We start from the raw sequence: 24,008 nt of genomic DNA on the forward strand, positions 1-24,008 counted from the left end.
ATTTACAGGTCGGATATCTTCAGATATAGGGATTTCGACTGCCATGGGTCAAATAATTTTGGAGAACAATAGATTTTCTGGTGAATTTCCAGCAGAACTTGGAAAACTTACTAAACTAGAGAGGCTTTATTGAGTAATAATTCATTTTCTGGTGTGGTTCCCCCTCAACTAAGAGCCTTGAAACGGTTATCATCGTTACACTTGCAGGCAAATTCCCTTGCTGGTTCAATACCACGAGATTTAGGCGTGTGCACGAGGCTTGCTGACTGAAACGCGACGTTGAATTCTGTGTTTTTTACCTAGATGAGTTGGGGTGATTGAATTTTATTCGAATTTGAATAGACGAATGGCTGAGTTGCAAAAAATGATATGTTATTGTATGATTGTTTGTGTGATTTTCAATTTTTGTTTTTGCTAATGGTATAATGAACAAAATGCTACGGACAGATTGAGGTGTATGAGGTTCGTTGTCTAAAAACAATTATTGTAATTTTTGGTTTTTGATGAGGTCATTGAGGTGCATTCACTGATGAGTTTTCCGTGTATGTAACAATAAGTTGTATTGCTAGATGAGCTTTTAGCTCATTTGGATATGTTGGGTGTCTGAAAAGTTCATCTTCTCCTTGTATTCCCTATGCCTTTTCTATAGAAAACAATTTGACGAGTACTGCCTAAGAACTAAATTATTTGCTGCCCAATAACAATCTCCCCACAAACTGTTCTTTTTGACTATCAGCATCCTTTATTTCTCTTGCTTATTACCAAGTATGTCTTTCTACCTCGTGTATAGGAATATGGATGATTGGTAAATTCTCAATCACCTGTTGATGCATCTCTTTGATCTTGAAAATGAATAGAATATAATGGTCAAAGGATGAAAAACTTGGTTTAAGTACTGTAATTTCATTTAGTAATTCACCTTTTTTTTTAGCAAAAAAGATTAATTTGGTTATTAAAGTTGTAAACTAAACTTGGAACCATTGTCTACACTTATTTTTTTGAACTTATCTAATATATAAACTTATCCAAACTAAACGTAATACGAACTAATATATAAGATAACTTCAATTAAAAAAAATGTTTAAATAAATTTTGACAGGGAATTTTTTTTTTTTTTTTGACACAAAGCCTTGGTAGGGATAATTAAATTAAGATAAGTTTGATAAAATATTAGGTGATGAATAAAATGCACTACTAAAATTGAAGTAAAATAATTAAAATGTGAACATAGATGACTTAATCTTCTATTATCTGGATCGACAATGAGACATTAATCTTTTAAACTTCACAAAGTCTTATATGTGGCTAGCCACACCGTGTGGCAGGGGTTACTTTGTTAGTGTAATAGGGGTTACTTGGTTAGTGTTAAAGGGGTTACTTTGTCAGTTTTTAGGGTTACTCAATTAGTGTTATATCAGTCAGTGTTATAGAAGGTTACTTGATCAGTGTTATATGGGTTACATTGTTCTTTTATAAGTGGTCACACGGTGTGGTTAGCCACATACTTATATGCACGCAACACAACTTGGTACCTTTCGAATATCTCAAAGTTGATAGGAGGATTAGATCTTCTCTTATTTTACATACACCTTGTTAAATTATGAGCCGACAAGAATTATATATATACACCAAAAATCTAATAAAATCACACATAAAAAAAATATCCAATACTCTTGTATAATTACATATTTATTTTTTTTACCCACATAATCCATCAATGTGAAGATCTTTAATAAAAAAATTGATGGAGAGGGTATTATAGCATAACTTATTACTCCTCTTTACCTTATTTCATTTCGCCCGCTCCACTTAATCTAATTTACTAGTTTGTTTCAAGGAAATATTTTATTGTAATCTGAAATAGTTTGTTTTAGGAAATATTTTATTTCTTACCAATACAACGTCCATTTAAGATACAAAACCCAAAATATAACCGACAATTAATAATAAGAAGGAAAGTTTTAAAGATAATATAGTACCATAATTGGAAAGTCCAGGTATTGACATTGCAAAATGCAGATTTTTTTTTTCTTTTTTTTTTTATTTTATTTAATCAATCAATCCATTAAACAAATTATACACCAAAAACGCAATTATACAGTTTTAAAGACCCCTTTTCATTTTTGCCCTTTTCATAATTTTCACTAAAAACGCAATTTTATATCCTGGAAAATGTTCAGCTCCCGTGAATCATTAATTATACACCAAAAACATTTTATATTACATGAAAAAAATTATACAAAATCATTTACGTAAGATAAATTAACAAATTACGTGAGATTATAATATTGGATTCTTTGCCATCATCAGGTTGATGTTCAGTGCCAGAAATTTATGGGATTAGTTTGTGATAGTTTGGAAATTACAGTGCGAATTTTAGTCGATTTCAATGCACATGTTTTTGAAATTGCTAAGACATATAACCAAAAACGCAAATGTTCAGCTCCCGTGAATCATTAATTATACACCAAAAACATTCTATATTACATGAAACAAATTATACAAAATCATTTACGTAAGATAAATTAACAAATTACGTGAGATTATAATATTGGATTCTTTGCCATCATCGGCCCGATGTTCAGTGCCATAAATTTATGAGATTGGTTTGTGATAGTTTGGAAATTCCAACGCGAATTTTAGTCGATTTCAATGCACATGTTTTTGAAATTGCTAAGACATATAACCAAAAACGCAAATGTTCAGCTCCTGTGAATCATTAATTATACACCAAAAACATTTTATATTATATGAAACAAATTATACAAAATCATTTACGTAAGATAAATTAACAAATTACGTGAGATTATAATATTGGATTCTTTGCCATCATCAGCCCGATGTTCAGTGCCGGAAATTTATGAGATTGGTTTGTGATAGTTTGGAAATTCCAGCACGAATTTTAGTCGATTTCAATGCACATGTTTTTGAAATTGCTAAGACATATATGGTTGGATCATTTGCTTTAGCCTATCAAAGCTTCCATATTACTGTTCCGAAGATCGTATTTTTGGGGCTTACCGCTGATGATATTATGAAAGGTGCTTGAGATCTCTCTGGATAGACTAACGATGTTAAAGGAAAACTCTAATAAGCATAAGAAAGCATTAGAAATGAGAGATGATGCTTGGGTGCAATTGGATAAATACTCTTCTATTGAAAACTCACTGCAATTCATTCTTGATAACATGAAGATAGCTGATATATATTGAGTTGATTGAGGAAGTATAGTCTTATGATTTTCTCATTACTTATCTAATAAATAAGTTAGTTGCACCAGATTTGATGACTACTTATGTTGAAGATATTGGAGCTGATGATGTGGCAGAAGAAAGCCGAGTTGGACGATTGATTGTAAAACTCTTACATACACTTGTAATCTAGATCTTGAGCTCAATAAAATAAAAAATTCATCTTAGTTCTGTTCTTCTTGATTTGTTCATAAATTGTTGAATGTGATCTTCTGCTGCAATTTTAACAACTAAATATAGGAGTAGGATTTTTGGAGTTGGTGATTGTAATATGCTCTAAAGTGAAGTTATTTTAATACGAAGATGTTAATGGGTTTTTCAGTTTTTGTGCGGCCTATTTCTAGATTCAGTGTAAAGCGTATATTCCACTTTTAATACGAAGTAAATGTTTAAAAATACTGAATAGCTTTTAAGTTTTGTATATGTTCCTGGAAAAACAATAAATAAAAGAAGTATAGTTTTGTATGTGGGGGTAACATTGACTTAATGCAACTAGTTGATCTCAATTTTGTCTTATTAGTATGGTCAGCCTTTTCAATGTTTGATTAGAGTACAATATTTTGGGAAGAGGGCAACTGGAAGAATTCTAATTACGAATAACAAACTTATATTAGGAGCAACACTTTTAATTGCTTTTTTATACCTACTACTTGGAAAAACCTTTGTGACCTTGATGGTTAACATTTTTAAGATTTCAAACTTATATTTAGAGCTGGCAAAAAGTCGTGTCGTGTCATGTCGTGTTTATGTTTGGTATCGTGTCAATTTCGTGTTGTTCATAAAATCTATCAAAAAATATGTGAAATGTAAGATTATTGCATAATTTGACCACTTTATCTAAACGGATCGTGTTCGGGTTGATTTCGTGTCATGTGTTGTCGACTTCGTGTTTTCTCTCAGTAACTTCGTATTCGTGTCGTGCCGGTTTCGGTCGTGTTGTCGTGTCGTGTCATAGATTGTCAGCTCTACTTATACTACCTTCGTTTCAAATTATTTGCAACGATTTGACAATTCCTTCTCACATTTTATGTCAAATCTTTGGAAAGGATTAAAAACGGTGGTAATATTAATAATTAGGAGAAATGATTTCAAGATATCATATAAATAAATCAGTTTGAGAATTTTAAAATTCAAAGTAATACCTTTGCAATATTTTAGGATATCATATAAAACATGAAGTTAATTATTTAAATAATTAAAAACTTATTTATATCCTCTTAGTATTTTAGCGTCAAAATTCAAATTTCATTTTGACTCCAAATTCAAAGAATTGATGAAAATTAAAAAAAAAAAAAAAAAAAAAAAAACCACCCTTATTAGTTTAAAATGGCTAAAAAAATATTTTCCAAAATTTCGAAGGATTACAACAGCCTCCCCCCTCTCATTCCCACAAAGTGAAACCCGAATCCCCAACTCAACGAAAACTAGTCGAACGCCTCCCTTAACCCCCAAAAATGGTCGTCGACCCCTCCCAACCCCCAGAACCACCCAACCTATCCACCCCCTAAATCACCCGCCTCGCCGAAAAAGCAAAAAAAACAAAAATAACAACCTTAACAGTAGTCGTTCCCCCTTCCTTGCCCCAAAACCGTTTGAGGGGTCGTTTTTTAGTATTGGGGAAGGGAGGATGGGGTGGTTTAGGTGGTGGGGTAAGGGAAGGGGGTGGGTGGGCCTACCGGCCATTTTCGCAAATTAGGGGAGGCGACCAACTGGTTTTCGGTGGGCTAGGAGTTGAGGTTAGGGTTTTCACGTGGGGAAGGGGAGGGGGTGGTGGCTATCAGGGTTTTTTTTGGCCGTCGGTGCAAAGTTGTTCGGTAATAAGCCTGATTATTGTAGTGCATATTACTTATATAGAGTTTAAGTAAAAGTTAATTGGCAAAAAACTTTTAGTGGTGTTTAAGTTAATTTTTTTTTTTTTGGTAATGTTATAAAACATTTTTGAACTTTTTTTGTAGTGTTAAAAATCAAAAATTAATTAATTGGTGGTAAGATCATATTTTTAAACTTTTTTTTTTTAATGTTTAAGTAAAAGTTTTTTTTTTTTTAATTAAGTGTTAAAAATACATTTTCGAACTTTTTTATGGTGTTAAAAATCAAAACAATGACAAAAGATTATCTTTCTCCACTATCTTATTTTCCTTAATAATAGCTGTGCAAAAAGTACCAACACGTGACCTTTTTTTGAAAACGGAGGCAGTATCATTTAAGAAGATCTTATACGGAGTATTTACAAAGTATGGAGTAATAGCAAAAGATATCTTATTTAATGTTAATTTGATGCAATTAATCATCTACATTATATAGTTATATACTATAAGCAGACTACTTATTCGACCTCCCCTCGACCACCCCTCCCCTCACTTTCCCGACCATCCACCCTCTCCCCCCTAAAGCCGACAACCTCGAAATCCCAAAACCCCAACCATTACGAAACCCAAAACCCCGAAACTCCAGCAAACCCAAAAACCCCGAAACCACTAACAATCCCAAAATCCACTTCCCATGAAGTCGATACCCCCGAAACTGGGTAGGGAGAGAAATTATGTCAAATAATAATTGGTGGTGTATAATAGGAAATGAAAGATATATTAGTTAATCAAATTCCCACCAAATTAATTCACTTACCATATTTAATTTGTTTTTTTGTAAAAAAATAAAAATAAAAGCACATACCATACTCCGTCCAAAAATCCAACGCGAAAGTGGCGAAAGTATTAAACTGCTCTGCCCTGTGCCCCGTACCCCGTACCTCTTCCTCTCTATCCCTCTCCATTGAGCGCTCTCAACGCTCTCCATTGAAGCGCCTTCTGATACGTGTAGCACCCATCAAAGCAGCTTCTGAGGTAATTTGTTGTTTCTATTTTTGTCAATTTCACAATTCCGGGTTTAATATTATTCAATTATTAGTGTAGTAAGTTTAGAGTTCGAATAACTATTGGTTCTTATTTCTAAGATTATATAAAATTTCATAACCATCGATTATGTTGCTAGATATTTGAAAATCCCTATAATTATTTATGTGATAATTAAATTAAATTTGGCTACGAAATTAGGAAAAATTAGAAAATAACACCAGAAAAATGACACAATTTTGATTATAACACGATAAAAAAAAATAAAAAAAAAAACCTTTTATTATAACACAAAAAAAAAAACCAAAAATTTGATTTTACCACCACATAACAGATTTTTGTTTGGAATCCGTTAGTGGGGCCACAACAAACACGTTTCAATAACTTATTGGTTTAAAAAAAAATTAATAAATAAAAACTAAAAAACCCTTAACCCTAACCCGGCCGGCTCCACCATCGGCACCACCCGCTTTAGCCATCGACAACCTTACCTAAGCCGCCGGCACCCCACCAAAACCGTTGAAATCAGCCCATACTCCCTTCCCCCTCCCCGAAAACCACCCCAGCTCCGCCTAGCCTCACAGATCCACGAATTCGCACCCCTTCGAACCGCTGCAACCACCAATCCACGAATTCGCACCCCTTCGAACAGCCGCAACCACCAACCATGAATTCGCACCGAGCAATACCCGTAACCACCTCCGCCACAGCATACAACCAATTCAGACCCTTCAATTCGAACCACCGCAAATGTCGATTCGCACTGATCTGGTGGATTGTCATTTGGCATTTGTGGTTGTTTTGGGGTTCGAATTGGCTGTGATTTGCGGTGGTTAGCAACCCACAAATCATCAATTGCAGCCTCGATTAAGGGGGGAAGGGGTGGTTTTCGGGGAGGGGGAAGGTGGGTAGGGGTAGTTGGCTGGTTTCGCCGGTTTTGGTGGGGGAAGGGGTGTCGGCGACTGGGGCAAGTGGCAGCTGTGTTGGGTTAAGGTTTTATTTTTATTTTTTAAATTGAAATTTTTCTTAACCAATACATGTATGACACGTGTACAATGTGGGGCTCACTAATGGTTTTTTGTATGGAAAAGTTAAGTGGTGGTGAAACCAATTTTTTGTTTTTTTTTTTGTGGTGTTAGAATAAAAGTTTTTTTTTTTTTTTTTTTTAGTGGTGTTACAATCAAAATCGTGACAATTTTTTGGTGTTATTTTCTAATTTTACCAACGAAATTACGAATGAATGTGTTGCAGGACCCTTTACCATTAGAATTGAAGTATGAAATTAGACCTCTTTTCTTTGAATTTCACTATGAATCTCTTTACCCTTTCCAATCATGGTCTGGTGCTATAAAGTATTATAATCCTTTTCATTGCTGATTAGTAGTGTTAATTTAGTAGTGCAATGTTATGTTTTCAATTACATCAATAACATGTGAAAAATCACTGACTTTTACTTTTTTTGCTAAGAAATAAACTTGTTTTGCTCGGAAAGAGAGAAAGGATGCAAAGTGTAGTGAAACACTTGGTCGACAACAATGGTAAATTGGATGGTACCAGCAATGACAATGTTTCGGTTAGGTTTTTGGCTCTCTTTTTTTTATTGCGTATTGGTTATTGTTTTAATTTTGATCTCGTGCAAAGTTTATTTTAATTTTGATCTCGTGCAAAGTAGTAGTAGAATGTGTGGCATAGAATACAATTATAAATTTGTTTACTTTGTTAAATATTGAGTGAGTAATCTGAGTATATGTCATCGGTTTGTATGTGCTTGTATGTTATGATTGTGATTAAGGGACTTTTCGTGAACATGGCTTCATTATGTTTGTTTGATGCAAATTTGATTTTTGAATTGATTTTGATTCAATCTAACATCAATTGAATTTGAGAGAATTAACTTCAATTAAACATTAGTTAATTCAAAATCCACAATTTCTCCTATGAATGAATGTGAGCATGAAAGAGAAATTCGAAACAAAGTTAGGAATATTGTAATTAATTAATCATTGTGTTTGGCTTGTTAATGCATCAATGAGCTAATTAGTTTTGTTTTTATTTGAACATTAAAACTAAACCCTTTTTTTTTTTTAAATGGTGAAGAGAATGCACCCTTAACCCTTTTTGCTCTTTAGTTCTACTCAACAACATTGTAATACAAACCTTCAACTAGCCTTTTTCTCATTTGATTTAGTTAGTTGAGAGCCATAATTTTTTTTTTTTTTTTTTTTATCTCATTTAATAAGTTTAAATATTTTGGCTTTGGCTTGTTAATGCATGAATGCTCCATTCTTTCAAAATATACTAACCTTAAGAAATAAGAATTGAATGTGAACTTGTTCATGTGAGCAATCTGAATTTATGTCCTGCTTGAAAAGCAAGGGTCTTAAATTGTCCTTATCTCCCCATCGTTTGGTTACTCTTCTGTTACCCATTATACTGCATTATCTTTTTAATTTGCTGAAAATTTTCATTGATCCTTATTAACAACATGCACTTTCATTAATTTGTCATTTTTGGTGCAGTTATCGGTGATGATAGTGACTGCACGGACGATCATGCTTGATGTTTTAATGACAGACACTTTAAGCAAGATCAAAATTCAGATCTGTGATATGATAGAAAATGAACTCGGGCGGACGCGTCCTGATCCCGAGTTGATGCGACTGATGCTCCTGCCTTGGGGACCCATGTTGGACAATGATGAGGGTGATTATGACGACGACAATAGAACATTATTGGATTCTTTGCCTTCATCAGCCGTCACCTCAGTTATTCTTCTGCTAAGTGTCCCACATTGGGTAAGGTTTGAAGATGTTTACAAGGACGAAGATTTTGATGAGGACGAAGACTATTACAAAAAAGAGTTTCATTCATACAAACCCAAGGAGCTGTCATTTGATGAAGAAAGCTTGCGTGTTACTGGTACACTTTATTCTCACCGCCAAGACAAAAAACGGCGCATTCGTTCTGTTGGAGGACTCCGCTGGCTTCTTAAGGACATCACCAACCTGACTACTCCTGCTAAAGTTGTGATGTTTGCTTTAAATATGGACAATTTTATTGAGCTCGACCAATATCATATTAGTCGTACTTGTGAGACAGATGCCCATGATGTCCTAATGATTCTCGTCAAGTGGGACAAGTTTAGCTATTTGTTCCTTAGAAAGCTTAGGAAATGCCTACCAGATGTGCCTATTGTTGCAGCAACTGATATGGATATCCGTGATCTTGAGCTCTTGACCTTTCTGGATACACCACCTAAGGAGGTACCACGGTTGTATGGTAGTTGGGATTTGTGCAAAGATTGCGAGTCAGTAGGTGTCAGCGACATTGACTATGTTAATATCAAGTGGATGGGGTTAAGGCCTTCTGACTTTCTGGATAGATCTCCTTTTTCCAAGTACCTCTTAAGCCGATTTTCATTCTCTTTCCCTCCGGCACCTACTGAATCTGCAGAGTTTATAGAAATCAGCAAATTCCTTCTTCAACATCCTTCTCTCTGCCGGAAGGTTGAGTGGGTGAATGAATTGAAGGCTCTAATACAACTTCTGTACCATCCAAGTTTTCCATGCACTGCATCTGAGGGTTATCTTCCAGCGAAAATACTCCTTCAAGATTGGGTTTGATTTTAAAATTACTTTTATGCTTTCTATTCCTGTAGTTGGATGTTTGGATTTCATAGATGCATACCTTGTGTCTTTACAAGGTTCTACAATGGTTGTGGTTTGTCATTGATGTTAAGCCTTATGTGATGGTGTTTAGTGTTTTGTATTATGGTTTCTTATTTTTATTTGCTTGTGACATAAAGGTCATCAACTATTTCCCTATTATTTTAAGTTGTAGACTAAACTTGGAACCATTGTGGGTTTTGTGGCACTGACTAAACTTTTTTTTTTTCTTTTTTGACCTTATCTACTATATAAACTTATCTAAACTAACCGTAATATAAACTTGGGTTAATATATAAGATCACTTCACTTTAAAAAAATGAATTCAAATATATTGTGAGGAAGTTGTGTTTAAGTTTTATAATGTTTTTTAATCTTTGTTACATTGGTGCTAGTAAAGTTCCAATAAGTAGCTTAGCGAATTTGATCCGTAGTTGTAATTAAATTAAGACAAGTTCAATAAAATATTAGGTGATGAATAAAATGCACTACTATAGATGACTTAATCTTCTATTATCTAACTGATGATCGACAATGAAACATTAATCTGATTGAGTACTTAGCCAAAACCATAGAGAGTAACTTAATCTTCTACAAATACAACTTAATTAAAGATTAAAACTAACTTAAACTAGGGTCCATCGACTTAAGCTGTACGTAGTTAACGCTGTCTCTCATATCAACTGTTGGAACTCGGAGGAGGAAGCACGGTGAAAGCAAGAACTCCATCAACGAATGCTGCCACGGCTCCTAGCATAAATGCAGGGACATTGCCACCTCCGAACAGTTGATCCCACGGTCCGCTAATCAGTGACACGAACATCTGTTTCAATTATATAAAACATATGATTTCAGTTAGTATTAGTACTTGTTCACGTATATATCTTATGACATTTGTGCTACATTTTCATTATAATATATCAACTTTCTTCTACGTTTTATAATAATAGATCATGCTATGAAAAATGAAAATCGAATCAACATATATTTGTACTAAAGACTTGTTTTAACAATTTTGGTATATTTAACAGGTTTATTAAAATGAAATGGAGTATTGGAGTGTATAATATGATATACTTGTATAATTGTAATATGTGCAACCACAAATAAATGTACCTGAGGTATGACAATTGCCAAGTTCAATACTCCAAGTGAAAGCCCTAGAAAGATGTATAGATTCTTGTTGTAAATATATGTAATCCAAGCTATCAATGTAAAGAAAATAAGCAAAAGTTGTAAAATATATTATAGTGATAATTTGGCTGAGGAAACTCACCATGACCGGATCCGGAATCAGAGGAAAACATTGATGCTAGAGCAAATGGAACGCTGAAGGTAATCTGTGTCGACAATGGTCCAAATGTTACTTATTTTGATTAAGTACTGTACATAATACACTTTATGAATGATTTTAAGAAAGTGCGTACCGCTTGTGGGATGCCCATAGTAGCAAAAAGAGTTAAAGTAAAGGCTAAGACACCACGAGGCGGTGAGGTCCCTGGTGGTGACGACCTCCTTGCGTGTTGAGCCATCTTTGTGGCCGCGGCAGTCAACGCTAAAGCCACTGCCAAGACAAAGTTCACCACCCCCCAAAGCCTCCTAGCACCACCAAGCACTTTTGACAAAGGATCAATAGTCAATGACATAAGGCCCAAAGTAACCGCAGTCATCATGAGGCCCAATGATCCAATCCTAACCCCATCATCATATGCATGCTTTTGGGCCTCAGTCCCAGCAGGATTACCCCCATAAATCTCCTTACCAACCCAATCAGTATTAAATAACAAGTATGGGAACCAAGCAATCCAATTTACGGCTGTCACTAAGAAGAGCATCAACATGGGCCGGCCCAAATTTCGAATAGTGGACTTAACTTGAACAAAAAACGGGTCTTCGTGTTCGGATCTTTTTTCGAACTTGGGCTCTCGGACCATGAAGAGGGCTAGACTGACTAGGATGAGTAGGAAGACGACGTCGATGAAGAAGCATGTTTTAAGGTTGGCACAATATATTTCACACTCGTTGTTGAGGGTGAAGGGGAGAAACTTGTAGAGACGACTAAAAGATCCAGCTGCATAGCCTAAGATGTTGCCTATAGCCATGAAGAATGAGAAGAATGCATTGGCTTTTCTCATTTGCCTGTGGTCGTGTCTTGAAAGATCCGCCAAGAATGCTCTTGCGGGATCCTACAACACAAAAACATAACAATCATGTTAACGTGTATTTACTTTTACGGATATAATTTTGCTTTACCAGTTCAATTTCTACCACAATGCAAATTATATATGATGGCCTCGACCATTAAAAATACTTTACGATAACAAGTCACTTCAATCATGTCATAATAATGTCAGAACCTTCAATTTAATGAATTCTACCTAACATGTAGGCAAAAATCAGCATCATAATTGTTATTTCTTTCTACATTAAGACTAATCATGTACGATGTATAGTATGTAGTTCCTAAATTGTTAGTAATGGACATATATTCTCTTTCTTTTTGGTCATATTCATACCGAGTACATGTTAGTTGAAAACATCTGTATCACAAATATTTACCCACTAATATAAGGACCACCCATATTTATGTGAACAATTCACATGATTTAGTTGAATGACAATATCATCTCATCATTTCTAGATCAACTGAACTATGCTTTGCATCAGTCATATTTCATATCAGCTAAGAACATATGCAAAGCTAAAGAACTTTTTGTTTTTTCTTTGTACAAAACAAATACGGTTTTTTTTCACCAAATATCACTGAGATTTAACATAATTCATCAAATACCACCAACATTTTTCAAATTCACCATATAATATTCAGTTTTATAAAAATGTCACAAAATGCCATAAATGACTAACGGACGTTAACACCGTTAGTCATAAAGGCTAATAATGCCATGTGGCAACGTATAATTAGTTCCCTTCCTAATTATTCAATTTTAAAATAATTTTTTGATTATTCATCAAAAAATTATAAAAAAAGAAAAAAAAAATAGCCACCACCAACATCCCCTAACCAGCCACCACCCTATCCGGACACCCCCCGCCAGCATGGAATCCGACGAGAACCCCCCGCGTCGGCGCGGAATCCGACCAGAACCCCCCGCGTCGGCGCTCCTCCCCTTCCCCTGAACCGCTGTGCCCGCATCTCCCATGAATACCCTCCCCTAACCACCGGTCGGCGCCCAAACCCCCCTCCCCCACGTCGGCGAACGAATTTGCCCTATCCCGGTGCCATATCCACCCCACTAAACCACCACGTACGCTGAAACCCTAAAACCCTAATCTAGGGTTTCGATTTTTGGTGTTTTAGGGTTTCGTGGTGGTGCTTTTCAGCAAGTTAGGCGGCAGTTTTGTGTTTGTGGTTTCGGATAAGGTGCTGGCTGGGGTCGGGGTTGTTGCCGGCGTGGGAGGAGGGCAGTCGTCGGCCATACGGGAAATGGCTGGAGTCGGGATTGTCGCCGGCGGGGGTGACGGTGGCTTGTATTGGTGGTGTTTAATTTTTATTTTATGTTTTAAAATAATTTTTCTAAAGTTAATTAATTAATTAAATAATATTAATTAGAACCAATTACAAACTGCCACGTGGCACAATTAACGTTAATGACTAACTGAGTTAATGGAAATGGCATGTTGTGACATTTTATAAAACTGAATGTTATATGGTGAATTCGAAAAATGTTGGTGGTATTTAGTGAATTATGTTAAAACTCAGTGGTATTTGGTGAATTATGTTGTAGCATCTCTCGTGGTCCTTGAACCTAACCCCTAAGTAAAGCAATAGACATTATCTACACATCTTACATTTGCACTACGTCAAACGTTAGTAATAATGCAATATAATCGTCTCATGATTACTTCTAGATCGAAAATTTGGGATGTTTTAGGTAAAAACTAGAGCAAAAGTTATATATAATTTACGAGATACAACGACTAATCAAATTTTATACGCAATACTTTTAGAAAAAACATATAGATGTCGAGGAATTGGATTAAAGAAATTATGAAAGGTGATCGGTCACCGGCCTCCATATAAGATTTGCAACCATTTCATGATATAATAGTTTAGTTGTACAAAGCGACACTTTTTTTGTGGAAGGAATTTTGAGAATCTATCTTACATGAAAGGTTGTCACAAATAATGTGGATTCGATGATGTGAAAGCGATGGGAAGAATAAACGGTTCCAATTGTAAAACCCTTCAATATCAAAAGTTTACCAAACACCATTTTGCTAAACATCAATTTATAAGGATTACATGCACACGACACAACTTGGTACCTTTCGAATATCTCTAAGTTGATGGGAGGATTAGATTTTCTCTTATTTTGCATACACCTTGCTAAATTATGAGCCGACAAGAATTATGAATATTAAATTCTATTTTATACCATTTTATATTAGGTCAATTTATTTATTTTTTGCCGGTACAAATATTAGGTCCAATTTAATAACCTCATGAATTTATTTATACGATTTATTTGAAATAGTTTTTTTTTTTTTTTTTTGAGGAAATAATATACGAGTACTTATTTATATGCATATTATCAAAATTATCTATCCTCATCCAAAACTTTGTTATACAGATCCACCTGTACCCAATAGCACCAAATTAAATGTACCCAAATTAATACTGGTATGATTTTAACACCTTTTTTTTTTTTTTTTTTTTTTTTTTTTTTTTTTGAGTAATAACTGATGGGTTTGAGAAGTGTGGAGAACGGTTCAAGAAGGCAAAGGGCTGACTTCAAATGGGCATATCTCAAGATCTAGAAGTGATATTGAGATGATTCAAGTTGGAGGTGATAGACCGTCTCAAGAGCTTTCCAATGACTGGTCATAAGCTCGATTTGGTCAAGAATCGAGGAGTTATAGCCATGTTACGAAGAGCTATCCGCGCAGTGCGGAAGTTCGTCCGAACTTTTGAACAGTTTGGTCGATCCATTTGAAGAAATTGAGCTGCTACTATTGAGTGCCTTGTTCGACCGAACATTTGGAAAGTTCGACCGAACCACCCTTAGTTCGGTCGAACATGGGGTAGGTTCGATCGAACCTCGTGCGTGCCCCTGTTTTCTACGGTTTTGCGACTTAAGCGATGTGGCTTATTTAAGACCGTAGGATTGTTTTATTTTGCCTAGCACTATATATACTCTTGTTTTGTCATTGTAGAAAGTAAGAGGATGAAGGGAAAGATGTAGAAAGAGAGCCTCATGTAAAACACAAACACTTAGGGTTTGAGTGTTTGAGAGGGTGAGTTTAGGGTGGGAGCTTTCATGGCGAATGAAAGCTTGTAAACTACATTAATCTTCATCAAATTGTTACTCCATAGTGGATTGGTAGGTTTTTCTCCCGATTCTCGGATTTCCCTCGGTAAATTCTCCTTGTCTCGTTTATTACTTGTTTTTCCATCTTCGTTGTTGTTACTTGTCGTTAATCGCAAACTAGCTAGCACATTCGGTTAATCCTTTCAATAACACCTTATCTAGCTGTAAATAATCTAATTTATTTCCCTTTCAACCTAACCATAAATAAATATTAACTAGAAATATCACACTTTATTACCATACCAAAAAAATGTACCAATAGATAACATTGATTTCAAAACTTTAAAAATCACATAAAAATCAAATTCTTATGACATTATACTCCAAAAAAAAAAAAAAAAAAAAAAAAGTTACCTGGACCATGTTATTGGCAATATCAAGTATCCAAAACCCAAGAACAAAGAAAGCAACAGCCCTTGGTTTAGTAGGTTTATCAAGTGTATCACCCAACTTAAACCCGATATCGGCCGCAAACCCAATGAGCATCACCGCGATACATATCAATACTGTTCCAGAAAAGATGAACGGTTTCCGGCGACCGTACTTCGACGTTAGCCGATCACTGCTATACCCCACAATGGGCTGGACCACCATACCAGATATTGGGCCACATAACCAAATGAATGAGGCCCAAACATGTGGGACCCCAAGTAGTTGGACATATGGGGTTAGAAGAGAAAGTTGTAAGGCCCAACCAAATTGGACCCCTGCTCCAATTGATGCCACCAATATTAGCTTCCATGTTGGGCTTTTTGGATCTTTTTTTGGCCCATTTTCTTGATTTTCCACTTGAATTATATCCATGATTTTGTAAAAAAACAAAAAAATTCTTTGTCTGTAACACAGAAAAAATCTCAAAGAATACGACGAAAAAATGAGATAACTTTTGAAGCAGTAAAAATGTGTTTTAGATTTTATTGTAAGAAATTTGAGATAGAAAAGAGATAAAATTGGGTGTATTTATATAAAAAGTATGGTCCATAATTTTGGGAAGTTTAAATTAATGACGGTGGGATAAGACTCATAAGAGTAATTTGGAAAAAAATATACACTATGATTTATGGAAATTGGATATGAATTTAATGGATTGATTGATTGAATCTGCATCTTGCAATGTGAATAGCTGGACTTTACAATTTTGGTTCAGTATTATCTTCATAACCTTCCTTATTTTTATTAAATGTTGGTCAAATTTTGGATTTTGTATCTTAAATTGGAGGTTTTATTGGTAAGAATTAAGATATTTCCTGAATTAAACTATTTTAGATTAAGTGGAGCGGAAGAAATAAGGTAAAGACTATATTATGCTATAATAATACCCCGCCATCAGTTTTTTTTTATTTTTTATTTATAAAGAATTAATGATCTTCCCATTTACGGCTTACGTGGATTAAAAAAAATTACTATGATTATACGGGAGTATTGGAATTTTTTTTATTATGTGTGATCTTATTAGATTTTAAAGTGTGTATGTTTAGAATATCTTTAAATTTGGTAATAAGATAACATCAAATCATAGTGCGCAATGTCATAATCATTAGTGATGAGTCAGTGATGCTATGAAAGAATTGAGTATCGATCGAATATGTCTCGAGAACTTTTTCCCATCATTTATTTTGTTAAGTGATGCATAGAGTAGATTTTCTCTGCTTGATCACTACCATAATTAGGGATAGAGATATAAGGAGTAATAATATAGGGTACGTTCTTTTCAACTAAACTTATTAGCACTGAATTTCACCTTATATTTAAAACCTAGTTGAGCCTGATTGAACTAGATCAAACCCTGATGGGAAGGCCTTAAAGTTCAAAATGATAAATTAATGGTCTTATAGAGGTGAAAATAGACAATAATATTCAAACACTCAAAGTAAAATCCTCGAATAATGCAACTTATTACTCGTATAGTCATATTTTCAAACATTCAAACTCTAAATTAAATGAGATAGATCTTTTACTTGTTAGGGTAAGTGTTGCTTTCTTTGCATATATTATTTGACTTTCAAACTTGCATTGTTGTCTTGGGCAATTAATTAGTGATTGTCACATTTTAACAAAACAATAAATGGTGATAGTCACATAACACTTTCCCTTTTTTTTTTTTTTTTTTTTTGACGAGCACATAACACTTTCTTGGCTATCTTGTTGATTGTGCTAAGTAAAAAATAATCATACTATATACAACTTCATTTGTTCACTTATTAATTTGGTTAATCACGGTAATTAATAGCCTGCCATAATATTCTCAAAAAAAAAAAAAAAAATATATGATTAGAGTAAACAATACAAGGGATCGAAAAATGAGAGCAACTCATTTTGTTTGATTTTTCAATTTCTGACTATCAAATGTTACTGAAAATTACAAAGAGGGACAATATTTATACCCCAGCAATTTCTTGCCAATCCCCCGTTCTACTTCCTTAATCATCTCAAAAACAAGTCACAAAAGTTACACCAAAAAAAAAAAAAAAAAAAAAGAGAGAGAGAAATTACATTTTGAATGAAGGCATGCATAAAATTAACAGCTTCATTCAATAGCTTTTTTTTTTCTCTCTAATTACAGAGGCAAGTTAACTTTTTTTTTTTCTTTTCAAATCTATAATTTTTTTAATTTATTAATGGCCACCCATGGACCCTCCAATCTTGGCATCAGGAGGAGGAGAAGGTAGCATTGTAAAGGAAAGAATTGCACTGGCAGTTGCTGCTACGGCTCCCACCACGAATGCTGGCAAATTACCCCCACCAAACAATGCATCCCACGGCCCGCTTGTTACCGACACAAACATCTGTTTTCACCACGCATTCAGGAAATAAAATTAGTTGATAAATTTTGTATGACACGGTCTAACAATAATTTATTAGAAAATTTGGCCAACACTTTCATTTAAAAATTATAGCGAGCTTTGTCTCAAATAAGACTCAACATTGTCGAAAAAGTTAATATTCTCGTTAGTTAGTTGTTGATTTTGCTTAGTCACTTTTCACCAGATTATAGTAATGCTTTAACGTAGTACCACAAATACATGACATCTTTATTAATCTTTTGCTTCAAATATGAAAAAAGTTGGTGATTTCAACTTGACCCTTGTTTCTTAAAAGTTGCATGCACCATCATATAAAATGTATGCTTTTAATTTTTGGTCGGTGCTTACAACTTAATAACTTGAAATATAAGTTCTTATGTAATTACTCCGAAATTTCCGTCTAACTAAATATATCGAAAGCAAAAGATCAAATTTATTATAAGTCTATGTCATCATTTCATGGAAGTTGGTATGTGGCATAACCATATGTTTTTTATTGTAGGGTCCTTAGAGATTGATTATACAACATAATTGATCGAATTCGTGGATAAAACGTGTACGTTTTAAGATATGTGGTTATGGTAGTTATAAGTCCAATGGGTCAAAAACAAGTTAAATGATGTTGTATGAAGGTATTACCTGTGGTACAACGATTGCGAGGTTAAGAACTCCTAGAGAGAGACCTTGTCCTGCACCGGAATTTGCTGAAAAGATTGATGCCAAGGCGAAGGGGATACTGAAAGTGATCTGTAAATACATATCACGACAACAATTAATAAGTTTTCTCGAATATATACATATACATATACATATACACAAAAAGTTTATCTTTTAATGTTCACACGTTAAAAAAAAAAAAAACAAAAACAAAAAAAATTCGAACAGCTTAAACCAGAAGGAGCTTAACATAAAGTCATGGAATATATGTGATAGGATAGATTAAAATTGGATAAGATTCGTCTTTTGTTTATGTGGTTTGATTGAAGCCAAGAAATTAAAAAAGTAGACAGTTGAGTTTTAGAAAACATCCCAACAACTATATCCAGTTACCTGACCTCTACGGTCAAAAAGAAGCTCTTAATTAATTATAACTTCATGACTCATTCATTAATTTTCATGGACCTATGTTTATAGTTAATCTTTGATTACAAGAAACAAGTAGAATAATCCATGGAAAATCAGCACTTGATCTTAATCTGACTTCACTAGTCTTCTCTAATTGTCAACTCATTTTCTTCTTTTCACATTATAATACTTCATCAATTAATATTCAGTTATTCACAAATTCAATTCATAGGTAAATAATAATCATATACGACGCTGCACCTACTCGGAATATTTGCCGTATTTAAATCTTTGATTTCACAAATATAGCAATTGTTAGGTAAAAAATAAAAAAACACATACATACGTTATTTTCATTGAGAAGGAATAACACATATACATACACGTAGTGTAGAATACCGATTCACTCTTTTAACTTATACGGAGAAACACTGATGTCAACATATGAATTCACTATCGGTCTTTTTTTCATCAAGTAGAAAGTAAAAAATCGATTAATTAATTAAATATTGCGATATGGACAACTAATCTAAGCTAATACTACCACAATTATGTCCTAGAAATTGAATTTCTTTCAGATTCAGATTCACTTTCAATTGTCATTGAAGTATAAGACAATTCAAAACTCAAAGAAATGTTTGTTTTTGTCATATGAACAAATGGAAGCGAAAACAGCCAGAAAAGCTACAAGTTGAAGTTAGACTATAGGCAAAAACTGCCAAGAACAAAACAGTAGTTATTTCAAAAGGCGTTTGTTACTAAATTAAGGAAGACTTTCAAATTTTATTAATTTGGTTCAAACTACTCGTAGCACTTTAGTCCAAAAGAAAAACTGGCCCATCTTCCCTTGCTTCTTGAGCGTGGACGGTGTAGCTTTTGGCTAACAACTTAGCATGGAAGGGAGCCAATCAACTTATCATAATTTTTTACTAACTTTATAAGAATTATATATATATAAAAAAAATATTAAAAAAAAAATAGTTTTTATAGTTTACTAAATTTAGAGTGTTTCAAGTGATGTAAAAGTGGCATAATTATAGTGAACTCATGTCAAGTAAATAGTTTAATATACGGAATAAAATGATATGATAGTGAGGTAACTTATATTCCGTACACCACAAAATCTCCTAATTTTATTTTTACCACAAAGGTTTACACAATTTTACCATTCTTATTAATCTTGTTTTTAGAAAAAGTCAAAAACAAAAATATTTTTTTATCTTTACGTTTTTTTAGTGAGAAAAAAGATAAAACATTGTGAAGATCCGTAAAATAACCTTAAATTGCGTTGTTACAGTTTTATTCCTACTTGTAAGATTCTATTACATAGTAGAAAAAAAAAATTATTCTAATTCTAATTAAATTAAAAAACAAAACCAAAGACATTATCTAGGACTAAATGACTCGTAGTTCGATACATGATCACAAGAAAATTAAGCCAAGTTGGTCATCACACCATATTCAAAGTATAATCACTCAACTAATTAATATTCTCTTGTTTGATTGTACCATAATTAAAGAACCATAATATAACACTTAATTGCTTTTATTTTACTTAAAAACGATTAAAACGTAGCCAAGTTAAAACAAGAAACACTTCACGGATATGAAAATAAATTTTTTAACTTAGGAAAAAATCAAAAAAATAATTGCTCTAACAAATTCAGGAGAAGGTGATAAACATTAAATTAAACAATAATAATAATAATAATAATAATAATAATAAAGATGCATGATGAAATAATAATGAACTTACCGCAAGAGGGATACCAAGCACGGCAAAAATAGCCAACGCGCCACCCTTAACACCGGCAGGCGGAAGCGGCGGAATGGTGGAACCCGCCACATGGTGAGTGTCACGGTAGTGCTCGGCGGACTTGGTGACCAAAACCGTCATTGCTAAACAAACGGCAAGAATAATATTAACGATACCCCATAACCTTTTAGCACCTCCAACCAAGCGAGCCAAACCTTCGATACTGAGTGACATGACACCTAAAACAACCGAATTAATCATCAATCCCAAGGCACCCGCGTGAACACCCATGTCATACGCCTTTCCTTCACCTACTTTACCACCATACACTTCTTTACCCATCCAATCTGTGTCGAACAACAAGAATGGAAACCATGCAATCCAATTTAAGCATGTTACTAATAGAAGGATCAACATTGGTTTTGGTAAATCTTTTAGTGCGCCTATTAGTTGTCCGAAGAATGGGAGTCTAGCACACCCTCCGGTTGCGTTTTTCAAGTCTTCTTCTTCTTGGATTTCGTCGATGGAGAATTGGCGCTCTCGGACCACCGAGAGCGCTAGGATGGTGAGAATGACGAGGAGGGTGATGGAGATAAAAAAACAGGATTTTAGATTGGCACAATAGATATCACATGCTGCTGTTTTTGTGAAAGGGAACACGGTGTACAGTCGGCTGTATGAGCCGGCTGCGTAACCACCTATGTTCCCTAAGGCCATGAAGAAGGAAAAAAAAGCATTCGCGTACCGGGTCTTGGCTTGAGACCCAGCTGCCATATCGGCTAACAACGCCCTGCATGGACCTTGCAGGGTGTTGTTAGCCACGTCGAGGATCCAGAACCCAACCACGAACACCGCAATGGCTCGTGGTTTCGGAACGTTCCCGTTCGGGTCCCCCGACGCATGGCCAATATCGGCCGCAAATCCGATCAAGAACACCGCCACGGCCACCAAAGCTGCCCCAACAGCTATAAAGGGGCGACGTCGGCCAAACCGGGAGGTGCACCGATCACTATAGTACCCCACCAAAGGTTGGACAATCATCCCCGAGATTGGGCCACATAGCCAGATGTATGCGGCCCAAGTGTGGGGAATGCCCAAGAGTTGAACGTACGGGGTCAGTAGGGAGAGCTGTAGGGCCCACCCAAACTGTACCCCGGCCGCAATAGATGCCACCAAGCCGAGCTTCTTAAGTGTAGCCTCGACTTCTAATGGTGGAGATATCGAGTTCTTCTCTAACTGTAGAGAAGAACCCGATATCTTGTTGTTATCACCATTTTTAATATTTCTTCCTTCCATTGTATTAAATTTTTTTCTCTCTCAACAATGTTTTTCTTTTTTTTTTCTTTCTGTTAGAGTTGTAGTATTCTTTTTTGTGGGTGAGTTTAAGATATGAAGAGGAAGTGTTTGGTGAAGCTGAAAATATATAGGAGAGGAAAAGGGTGGGAGGGAGAATGATGGGGTCATTAGGTGGGTCTCTAGGCTTATCCGTTTTGAATTAAGTTTCTTTGGAGTAACATTATTTATTACATCATCTTTGACACGTGTAAAAGGCATTTAATTTTTTTGATTCTTCATTTCTTCACATTATTTTTATTAACTTCAACAAAAAATGAGAAATAATGTGTGTCATTACATTTATTATTGGAGATAATAATTAATACGGAGTATACAAGATTAATTAATGTTAGTGAAGAAAAGAAAGTCCCACCAAACTTCTTCTGCTTGGTTTGGTGAATTCATACTTGTTTGAAATAAGGGTGGTCTAAAATAATACTACTTCATATTACTAGTAATTATTAATTTATCCCACATGTCTTCAAAAAAAAAAAAAAAAAAAAATTCCCAAAAAATTGTACTAATTCAAAATGGATAAATCTATTGATTGGTAATGGGCTCTTAGAGAACATTTTGTTTAAGTAAATTAAAAAATAATTATCATTTTATCCAATGAAACAGATTACTTTTGCTTTATTGAGGGAGATTTATTTATTTATTTTTCTAAAATGGGTCCATTGCCATATTTACTGTATTCATCCCATTTTTTTAATTTTTTTATTTTTTTTATTGAAGATCATGATCATGTAAAAAGGCATAAATTTATACTTCTAGGAGAAGTTAAACACGGACACACAAAAGGTAAAAAAAAAAAAAGATTAAAGTCATTAACTTTTTGATGTTCTTAGTTTTTTTAAACTATCATTAATTACTATCTTATATTCAAATATACAATTACGTAATTTCTCTGAAAAAATAAAAGAATATACGATAACGTAATTGTATAGCCTTACCCTTATTCCCTTAACGTTTATTTGACATCATATGATTATTTGTCGATATAATTGTTGTATGATGTAATTAAAAGTATCCTTATGTTAATTTTGAAAGCTAACGAACATGTAGAATTTAGTGAGTATAAGTACATTTTCTTACCCTTTTGTAAATTAAAAATGATAAAACGGTATATAATCGTACTGAGCTAATAAATATGGAGTAGTGGATGTTATAATTAAAAGTGAAATGGATATATAATCCTTCTAGAGAATGGGATCTTTCAAAATTGATGGACCACGTAATATATACTCCGTACCTTTTTCTTTAATGAATAAAAAAAAAATTAATTCACCCTTCTTAAACGGCTAATTCCATTACATCTTATCCTTTAATTTTGTAGTATGGTTAATTGCTAAGGAAAAAGAAGGGTGGTTCTAGTTCCATTAAATGTGAATTGGAATCATGCAGCAGTGAGAGAAGAGGAAAAAAAGAAAAAAAGAAAAAAAAAAAAAGTCACTAACTTTTTCATATTCTCTTCTCCTAATTATTATTATTATTATTAATTTTATAAATCATAAAAATAAGATTATGGATGATGTATGTAATTAAGTCAACATATAAAGTGGATAATTCCTGTAGAATTTGTTGGTAGATAATGGAACCTTGAAATGAGGAGGGCCAAATTAATTACATAAGATATTGTTTTTGTTACTTTTATTTGAAAATAAGGGAATTAAATTGATCTTGTTCATATGTAACTTGTGACATGCATGGCTGGAGCTGAGTCAGATAAGGGCTTTTTAGTACTTGTAGTAACTTAAAAGCATTAGTTCAATGCTCTCATACTATTGGATATATCAACCTTTTATTTTGTATACATTATTATTTTTATAATCTATGCTTATTAATTACTTTTGCTTAAGAATTGGTACCATAGAAAAAATTGATGTTAGATTTTAATGATTTGGAATTGAATAAGATCAAATCATGGTGAAGAGTTGCTTTTGTGTGGAG

General features: G+C 34.1%; 3 protein-coding genes across 5 annotated transcripts; 1 reads left to right on the forward strand and 2 right to left on the reverse strand.

Annotated features, from left to right (window-relative positions):
• The first annotated feature begins 5,246 nt into the window (after positions 1-5,246).
• On the forward strand, positions 5,247-9,874 carry LOC110725279. Of its 2 annotated transcripts, XM_021904766.1 has the most exons (3): positions 5,247-6,094; positions 7,571-7,676; positions 8,623-9,874. In XM_021904766.1, exons 2-3 carry the CDS (start codon positions 7,605-7,607, stop codon positions 9,724-9,726), a joined length of 1,176 nt encoding a protein of 391 aa, XP_021760458.1. In that variant the 5' UTR covers positions 5,247-6,094; positions 7,571-7,604; the 3' UTR covers positions 9,727-9,874. The 2 variants fall into 2 exon arrangements, with proteins under 2 accessions (XP_021760458.1, XP_021760459.1); XM_021904767.1 differs by lacking the exon at positions 5,247-6,094 and having other exon boundaries at positions 6,113-7,676.
• Positions 9,875-10,050: 176 nt separating this feature from the next.
• On the reverse strand, positions 10,051-16,003 carry LOC110725278 (sucrose transport protein SUC2-like). The gene is made up of 5 exons (XM_021904765.1): positions 15,453-16,003; positions 11,196-11,954; positions 11,045-11,108; positions 10,885-10,928; positions 10,051-10,591 (listed from the first exon to the last, which is right to left on the reverse strand). The coding sequence occupies exons 1-5, from the start codon at positions 15,900-15,902 to the stop codon at positions 10,448-10,450; spliced, it is 1,461 nt and encodes a 486-aa protein (XP_021760457.1). The 5' UTR covers positions 15,903-16,003; the 3' UTR covers positions 10,051-10,447.
• Positions 16,004-17,389: 1,386 nt separating this feature from the next.
• On the reverse strand, positions 17,390-22,130 carry LOC110725281 (sucrose transport protein-like). Of its 2 annotated transcripts, XM_021904769.1 has the most exons (4): positions 21,993-22,130; positions 20,724-21,945; positions 18,542-18,649; positions 17,390-17,884 (listed from the first exon to the last, which is right to left on the reverse strand). In XM_021904769.1, exons 1-4 carry the CDS (start codon positions 21,995-21,997, stop codon positions 17,714-17,716), a joined length of 1,506 nt encoding a protein of 501 aa, XP_021760461.1. In that variant the 5' UTR covers positions 21,998-22,130; the 3' UTR covers positions 17,390-17,713. The 2 variants fall into 2 exon arrangements, with proteins under 2 accessions (XP_021760461.1, XP_021760460.1); XM_021904768.1 differs by having other exon boundaries at positions 20,724-22,130.
• Between the last annotated feature and the right edge of the window lie 1,878 nt (positions 22,131-24,008).

The sequence above is a fragment of the Chenopodium quinoa genome, unplaced genomic scaffold (genome assembly GCF_001683475.1).
Source record: "Chenopodium quinoa cultivar QQ74 unplaced genomic scaffold, ASM168347v1, whole genome shotgun sequence".
In the NCBI taxonomy this organism is placed as follows: domain Eukaryota; kingdom Viridiplantae; phylum Streptophyta; class Magnoliopsida; order Caryophyllales; family Amaranthaceae; genus Chenopodium; species Chenopodium quinoa.